This window comes from Trifolium pratense, linkage group LG1 (genome assembly GCF_020283565.1).
Source record: "Trifolium pratense cultivar HEN17-A07 linkage group LG1, ARS_RC_1.1, whole genome shotgun sequence".
Taxonomy (NCBI): domain Eukaryota; kingdom Viridiplantae; phylum Streptophyta; class Magnoliopsida; order Fabales; family Fabaceae; genus Trifolium; species Trifolium pratense.
Window position 1 is genome coordinate 16,732,407 of NC_060059.1, and position 9,553 is coordinate 16,741,959.

Genomic DNA, 9,553 nt, shown 5'->3' on the forward strand with positions numbered 1-9,553 from the left:
CAACTCTCTTTTTCATATTTTAACGGTTGATTAATTCAGAAAAAAAAATGTCTAGCAAAGGAAGAAAAAGAGAATAAAGGACTAATGCAAATGGACAACATAGAAGAAAAGACATGGGAAGAACCGTGTAATTTAAGGGAAATCTTTCACCAAGAATTTTAACATTTTTAAATGCTTAAACTCAAGATCAAACTTAAGAATTTAGAATTGTATAATCTCATTTAAATATTGTTGGATTTTTGTTGGTTATATATTATGTGCATGATTGTAACAATTGATGAATGCAGAGCTTCATGTGTCCGGAAAACAAAATATAAGTCATTGTCTGACCAAAAATAACCTAGTAATATCGAAGTGACAGCCCCAGCGCCAGGCCCCTCTCATTTCTCTGCAGTAGTACACATCATGGCCTTAACAATTCCTACTGTATTTAGAAGAGAAGATAGTGATCATCAATTAATTGCCAAAAACAAATTCCAGCCCCCTTAGCATATTCTTTAAAATCTACAGCTGGAAACACAACATTCCATCCAATAAGACTCTCAACTCGCAAATGTTGTGGAACCAACCAATTCAAGACAATAAGCCAAATTTCTCAACAAAGAAAAATTCTTTGAGACTAACTTTTTTTTTTTATTTTTATGAAAAAGTGCTTATAGCATATCATTGATTAAAACATGTTCAATACAACTTGGTATATCAACCAGAATTTAGACACTAGCTATTAGTTAAAGATGGGGCCGCCGTAACACTAACTTATAAAAGCAGCCAAAAGCAATATAAAAAAAAAGTAAAAAAAGAAAAGAAACCCAGTAAGACATGAGAATTCAAGCTTTAAATTATACCCTGGTCTTTATTAAAATTTTCTCACATACAGAAATAAGAAGTGGAAATAACAAATGTCCAAACTTCTTTTATGTTGTTTTTTGATATCAAATGTCCAAACTTTCAAATGCACTAGTTAAAAAACAAATTACTAACATAGCTGTACACTAAATTGTCACCTCTTCACAATTTTTTATTTTTTTTACCAACATATCAGTAAAACATATCTGATCAAGTGTTGCGTAAAAAGAAAGATATTATGGCTCGTCTGGAAGGCATTCAGAGATTAGTATCCAAAATGGTAATTGTGGAAGAGGAATTTGGTGGCTGGAATGCACAGAAAGAATTATGCGAGATCTAGAAGAAGGAAGAATTAATGCGGTTTCATTGATCCATGAGATTTTCAACAAAACCAAATGAGAAAATTATCTCATGGAACTTAAGATACCATTGATGGGATGCTGGTTTCAAACCATATATGAATTTCTTCCTCTAAATCACCATTAAGAAACGCTATTTTCACATCCATTTGGTGCAACTCAAGGTCAAAATGTTCAACCCGTGCCATGCAGAAAATCTTTCTTAGATACAGGAGAAAAGTCTCTATGTAATCGACTAACTCTTTCTGAGTCAATCCTTTAGCAACAAGTCTAGTATCTCTCAATGTTACCTAATGAATCTCTTTTGGTTTTAAATATCCGTTTAAAACCAATGACCTTTATTCCATTAAGTAACTCTACAAGATCCCAAACACCGTTGTTTTTCATGGAATTCATCGCATCGTTCATGGCATCATACCACAAATTTGAATCTTTGCAAATCACGGCTAGTGCAAAGTTTTCACGATCATTTTCAGCATATCCAATGAAAACAAATTACCATTCTTCTCAAGCCATTCCTTAAATCCAGCTATGCTATTAGGAAAGAATTCTCCTCCATTTAGGGTGGATGGACATAGACTATGTTATTAGGAAAGACGAACCACATGCAATTACTGAAGAAAGTACTCAAGTTGCAGTTGCACTATATGAGCGGTGGGAGAGATCTAACCGGCTCAATGTGATGTTCATTAAGACTAAGGTTACTGCTGATATTCATAGTTCCGTCGATCAGCATGAGAATGTCCGTGATTTGTTGAAAGTCATTGACGATCAATTCGTCACTTCTAAAAAGGCTTTTGGCAAACACCTTAATTAGGAAATTTTCTTCCCACCCACTCACTGATGTAAAAGGTGTGCGTGAACACATAATGAAAATGTGCGACATTTCAACTGAACTTAAGAAACTTAAGGTTTATATGTCTAAATCCTTCCTAGTGCACTAAATTTTGGACTCTCTTCCAACTGAGTACGAGCCTTTCGAGATTTCATATAATACACATAAGGAAAAATGGCCAATCAATGAATTGATGATCATGTGTGTTTAGGAAGAAAAAAAGCTTGTGATGGAACAAGGTGAGAGGGCGTTGCTTCTTCATGTGTCCTCCCTTTTTACATAAAAAACACTCTGGTCCTTCATGATATCACCTTGAGGTGGTATTTTGAATTTACCCTTTTGATTTGCTTGAGAGTTGTCAATTTTGATAGCTTTGTTCTTCCTGTGAGTGGTTGTCAGCAATGCACTCTCACTATAGTCCATCACAAGCTTTTCTTCTTCTTGAACACACGTGGTCATCAATTCATTGATTGACCAACTGTCCTTATGTGTATTGTATGAAATCTTAAAAGGCTCATACTCAGCTGAAAGAGAGTTCAAAATGTAGTGCACCAGGAAGGACTTAGACATATCAACCATAAGTTTTGTAAGTTGAGCGGAAATGTCGCGCATTTTCATTATGTGTTCACGTACACCTTTCATACTGGTGAGTCGGTAGGAAGAAAATTTCATAATTAAGGTGTTTGCCAAAGCCTTTTCAGAGTGACGAACTGATCGTCAATGGCTTTCAGCAAATCACGAACATTCTCATGCCGATCGACAGAACCACGAATACTAGTTGTAACCTTTAATGAACATCACACTGAGCAGTTAGATCTCTTCCACCACTCATATAGTGCAAGTGCAGCTGGAGAACTTTCTTCGGTAATTGCAGATGGTTCTTTTTTCCTAATAGTATAGTCTAGTCTATGTCCATTGACCCTTAATTGCACATTTGCCATGACATATGTACGAAGTTTTCACTGTTGTAACGATGACTAATCTCCGTCGAAGAACTAGTAGGAAACACTAGGTAAGTTTTACCCTCCCAATAGAATTTTTTCCATACGCAGGAGTCATAACATATGTACGAAGTTTTCACCGTTGTGACAATGACTAATATCCGCTAGGGAACTTGTGAGGCACACTAGGTAAGGTTTTCCCTCCCAACCGAATTTTTCCATACGCAGGAGTCATGACCACCTGCTTAAGGGGTCTAGGAACCTTATCACTTGGACCAATTCATTGTTGATTTTATTACACATTTTATTCTTGAATTGAATATTCATCTCACCTCTTATATTTATTAAGATATTAAGATATTAAGATATTATTGTAATTGTAAATTAAATTTTTGAATCTAATATACTTATATGTATGTTCGTCGTGCACACAAATTTATTTAATGTCTAATCCGAACAACGCCGGAGATCTAAATTGGTAGGTGTTGTAGCAACAATTTCCAATAAACACATCTCAACCGTTGGCAGGTTTTTATGATGATTGAACGGCATCGAACCAACTCTCTCACGGTATGCCCCACTCTTTCACGCTAGAATCAACCCTAAATTAATGTCAAAATAATTTAGATGAATCAAGTTTCAAATATTAACTCCATGCCAAATTTTGAAAAAATAGGTAAGAACTCTTTGGAATTAATTTGACAGCAAAGTTAATTATTTCAGGTGGAACCACTGTGGTCGGCACTGGGCAGCACTAGCAAATTAAGGTAGGTTAATGATTAATTTAAGATAGGCTCCACATGCAGTAGTGACAAAATAGCAACGTTCATAAGTTGGGAATTGAGAGGCAAGCTAAGATTACAGTAAGTTAGATGCAAAGGATGGGCTGGATAATCTTGTATGAATGATCCAAAGAAACTTGAAGCATGGGGTCGCCAAGTTTGTTTTAGCATCCTACTCATTTTTTCGTGTGCCTTACGAATTTAACAAAATATCATTAACCGCCACTTAAATAGTGGTTACTGGTTACATCTCAAAGACACCCTATCAATTTTTTTTTAACGTCGGATATTTAAATAACGGGCGAAATTTACAAATCAGAAACTGGTATTAGTGACATGTTTTTGAGAATAATTCATATTGGAGTGAAACATAATAGGTAAATTGGTGCTTGAGAAATAAATTCATAAAATTTAATCATTCTCAAATCAAAACCTAAAATATTAGATATTTTGGGAATAATTCATATTCCAAGTATTCGAGGGTTGAACAGGTATATATATTATACAAAATGTTTAGGGGTTTGTTTCAAATTATCTTGATAGATTTATGGGAACTTTTATTCTCACCTTTTTCTTTGGAATTTTTTTTCTTTTTCTAATAATTTTTTATATACCCGAAATAAAATAAGATAAACTTGTAATAAATATGACAATGCATTTTGTACCAAAAAAATAAAATATGACAATGCATTTTTCTATCATTTTATTCCTAGAAATCTCTAAAGTTAATTTGAAACACACACTTAACTATTGAGATTTGTCCAACCAATGTTATCGATTGCCAAGGGCAAAAAAATGACATACAAGCCGGCATATGGCACCGTGGCGCCGCCATCCTTCACAAAATCCGCCATTGATATTTGCCATGACCATTGTCCATTGTTTAACAACAATGTCCCCAACAAACATGTGGTCAGACATTCAAATTTGACGGTGGTGTATAAAAAAAATTCAATTAAAAAAGAGACTTCATCTTATGTACTTAATTCAATAGATTCTATGACAAGGATTAATCACAGCTAAACAATAGTAATATATTCCGGATATATAACTGCTGTTGAAAGATATATAACACGAACACAATTATCTAAAGCCTAAAAGCATCTATCCCCCAATTGTAAATTGAGGAGTTTAATCAAACAAAAATATATATATAAAGAATGGTCTAATCATTTTTGTCCATAATACATAAATAATGTTTCATTGTTATCATCTTTCAACAACTTAACCATCAACTTACTATAATTAAGATAAAATAATTAATTTAAAATTTATTATGAAGGAAGGGACAAACTATAAAAGGAAAAATTGGCTTAAACAAACACTCGTGAGTTGCAACTTGTGTGACAATTGAGGAAGTTATTTTATGCTAGCAAATTTTCTTGTTCAAAACCCCAAAAATAGGATTTTTCAATATATTGTTAAAATGCTTCTCTGTTAAGATGGTGCCTAGATATGATTTCCCTGTAATAGGTAAATGTGGGAGACAGGATCCTCTGCGGTGCAATTTACACGCGAGGCAGTCCAGTTTAAATCTCCGCCATGCATGACTTCTTGGTAATTTGTACGGTACACTGCAATAATGAAATGAGTGGCTTAGATGCCACCTGAGGTATATTGCACCGCAGATGATCTCTCTCGTAAATGTGCATGAAAACCCCACCAGAACATAAATATATACAATAAAAACATTAAAATCTTAAACCATAATGTAAAAACAGAACACTGAGAAAATAAAAAATGACAAACCTTATGGACCCAAATCCCAATATACGCATATCACGGCGAAGAACTCAATTGTCTTCAAGTCTGCAACCATCCCTACATACAACCTCCTCATTATACTTTATTAACTTTACCATACCCACCAACCAATTTCCTTTTACTTTCTTTTCCTCCCTTGAATCAATCATGAATAATAATCAACGTTCATCTGCAACAAAGCAACCACATTATCTCAAAGACTGGTAAAAGTAAAAAAAAAGAAAAGTAACCACTAACCACTAACATGGAAAAAGGTAAAAACACATTAACATACATTAACAAAAAAACTGTTTCGATGTCAAGTCCGCTGCACGGCATTTTCGAGAATGCACCGGATGTTGTGTGAATTCTCACAACTTTGTCCTTTATAAAAAAAATGTTTCATTCAATTAAAAAGTATAAGTGTTGTATATAAACTATCTTTGATCTCGGTTTTCAACTAGCCCGGTTGTCAATAATGTGAGAGTTTATTAAAATACATAGAACAAGAACAAAAGAGCAAGTTGAAAAAAGATTCCCAATGTAAAATGTGAAGTTACCTTTAATAATTTTGTGCAACAAATGGTTAGTTAGTACTATGAGTCAAAACAAGATTAGAATCAAACAAACAAATATCTATTTCCACTTTCCACATTTCAAAAACATAAAAAAAAGTAGATAGATATTTATGATTGTTTTTGGCCAGTAAAGTGTGCCCACACATGGCAGCTGTCTCCAGCCCATTTCCCTCCCAATCAAATACCTCCCCCTTTCCTCTTCATCTCTTCACTCTACCTTACATTATTACTTTACTATATAACATCTCATAATCTTTGTTAAATGTTAACCTTCCTCCACCGTTTGTTTTCACTCAATAAAATACAACTAACACCCACAACCCACAACCCAATTTTCAATTTCAAATACTAAAATAGCAAGTGAAAGTGAGTGACTCTATTCACTTCATATTTTCTCTCTTTTCTTCTCACGAGCATTTTCACAAACATGTCACAGGCAAAAAATTTGTTTCTTCTTCTTACCTTATGTTTGCTCTTTGCACTTCTTTCACTTGCATCAAGTGAACAAAATGGAGATTTTCAAACGCTTAACACAAAATTCAACCCCAAAATCCCACTCCCACCACTCAGAACTCTATCATCATCAAAACGTTTTGAAGGATCTTCCGATCTTGTAAAACTGAAATACCACATGGGACCAGTTCTATCTTCTCCGATCAACATCTACCTAATCTGGTACGGTAACTGGGCTAGACCACACAAACAACTCATCAAAGATTTCCTTCTCTCAATCTCCGATACAACCGCACCTCACCCCTCTGTCTCCGATTGGTGGACCACCGTTTCACTCTACACAGACCAAACCGGCGCTAACATCTCCCGAACAGTCTCCATAGCTGGAGAATATTCCGACTTACGTTACTCAAACGGAAAACACCTCACGAGATTATCCATCCAAGACGTAATCGCAACCGCGGTCCGATCCAAACCTTTCCCCGTCGATCACCGGAAAGGGATCTACCTTGTTCTAACATCCGACGACGTGACAATGGACGAATACTGCCGTGCAGTATGCGGTTTCCACTACTTCACCTTTCCATCAAAAGTAGGTTACACTCTCCCTTACGCTTGGGTAGGAAACTCCGGCACACAGTGTCCCGAAGTTTGCGCGTATCCATTCGCCGTACCAGGATACATGGCAGGAGGTGGACCGGGGAAACTCTCACCGCCGAACGGTAACGTCGGAGTCGACGGAATGGTGAGTGTGATCGCTCATGAATTAGCGGAACTATCATCGAATCCATTAGTTAACGCGTGGTACGCCGGTGAAGATCCGACAGCGCCGACGGAGATCGGTGATTTGTGTGAAGGTTTGTATGGTACAGGCGGTGGTGGCGGTTACATTGGGGAAGTTATGAAGGATAGAGATGGAAGAACTTTTAATGTTAATGGGCTTAGGAATAGAAAGTTTTTGGTCCAATGGGTTTGGAGCCCAATTTTGAATGCTTGTGCTGGTCCCAATGCTGTTGATTTGAATTGAGAGTTGAGACAATACTACTACTATACTATTCATTCTTTCATGTCCTACAGGACCTACACTACCTTTCCTAGTTCTACTGCTATGGGTTTCTGGTTGCTACCTTCCCCTACTGTATCATGTATATTATGTAACGATGTTTTTTTTTTTTTTTGTAATTTTATTTTCTCTTCTTGAGGAAATTCATTAATATATTATCTTAGCTTTTTGTAAATTTTTGCTGTGTTTCATGTATTTTTTTTTTTTGTTTTTGTTAATACTTCAATTTTCAGGAGGAAGGGTGATTATCATTCGAAGTTTGAGCGATAAGTAAAATTTGATTAAAAAAAAATGTTTTACACAAGAATTAATATTAAATTCTATTAAACGATTTATTTTTTGATGAAATTTATTACCTACTGATTTTGTGACCAAACCCGAAGTTAGTTTTATACATATGATCGACAATGAGAAAAGAATTTCAATAGCTAAATAATGATGTGTTATATTGGCTAGTCATAAACTTTGTGTTCGAGGGTGGAATCCCCCAAGTGTTAGAATGGTAGTTTCTTCGCTTTGCGAAGAAGTACTAAATAAATCACTACTCAAATTGAGGTTTTGAGCATAAAGATTCTGCTGAGAGTGTGGTAATACAATTAAGAAACTATTCCATCGAACAGTTTCTCCTCTAGATATTTTCAATATAAGAAAAAAATTTAATGTACATTTTAGAATGATGTGTGTATTTAGTTTAAACTGTAGATTAAATATCTCAATTATTTCACGAGTTTAAAATGTAAACGCTTTCTTATACTATAGACTAAAGATATTACTTGAATTCATCCTCGTGAATTTAATTCAGTTGATATGATATCATTTATAGCCGGGATTTGAACACTCATAATTGAGCATTTCGATATAAACTTTTTCAAAATAAGGGCAATTTACTTGCTAAAAGTGTGTTCATATGTTGTGCTTAGAGACCATGCAACATTTCCATGGGACACATTGTGTGAGGTCATCTTATAGGATGATATGTGTAAAGCAATTTTTTATTTTTTTTTATAAAGTAAAGCAAAAGTTTTTGTCTATACTATAGTTTCCATCATATTGTAAAATAAAATTTCATATATTATACCTTTTTTTAATTTAATTTGATATATTATAAACTTTTTAAATATAAAGTATAAGCTAGTCTTCGAACCCTGAATATCCATTTATTCATTTTAAAATAAAATTTTTAACCACTAAACTACTTGACAAAAAAAAAGTTAAAATTTGAATAACCCAAAAAATACTATATTTTTTAATAAAAACTATGCGATAAAAGCCTCGCCCTCTTATTTTAATTTTGTCATCTTTAAATTTAGATGTTTTAAATCTCTTTTTTTGGTTCACCCAAATTTCAAATATATATTCCCTCCGGACACAAATATAAGCAAAAAAACACTTCAAATTTTGGTCACTATTATAAACAAAAGTTAACTACTTTTAAACTAATTAATACTACTATTCCTAATATACCCTTATTTAATTCTATTTTATTTTAGATATTTATTCACTTTTACACTTTTCAGAATGAGTAATATAGTAAACTTAACTATGTTTTGCATTAAATCAAGAAAATTAACTACACTTAACTAGATTTCTTAAACACCGCGTAAACAGTTTTTTTTTTTCTTCTTATATTTGTGTCCGGAGGAAGTATGTTTTTTTAATGTAGTTGGGGATCAAATTCAGGACATCTAACATACTATCTAAATCCTTCACCGCTATATCAAACCTAGTGACTTCAAATATACTTTTCGCGGTCCTTTTTATAAAAAACTTTTGATTTTTCAGGTTCATTCAATAATTAATGTATTTGGTTTATATTATAGATCAAATACATTGATCAAGCAATGTACCAAAAAAATTGTCCGTTTCTTATAAAAAGGACCGGATGAAGTATTTGTTTTGTAGACCCGTTTGTTATATGATTTTTTTTAAAAGAATTTCAAAATTTCACATTAA

General features: G+C 33.9%; 1 protein-coding gene across 1 annotated transcript; it reads left to right on the forward strand.

Annotated features, from left to right (window-relative positions):
- The first annotated feature begins 6,199 nt into the window (after positions 1–6,199).
- Positions 6,200–7,948, forward strand: LOC123922122 (protein EXORDIUM-like 5). The gene has a single exon (XM_045974871.1). The coding sequence runs from the start codon at positions 6,512–6,514 to the stop codon at positions 7,562–7,564; it is 1,053 nt and encodes a 350-aa protein (XP_045830827.1). The 5' UTR covers positions 6,200–6,511; the 3' UTR covers positions 7,565–7,948.
- Positions 7,949–9,553: the final 1,605 nt, after the last annotated feature.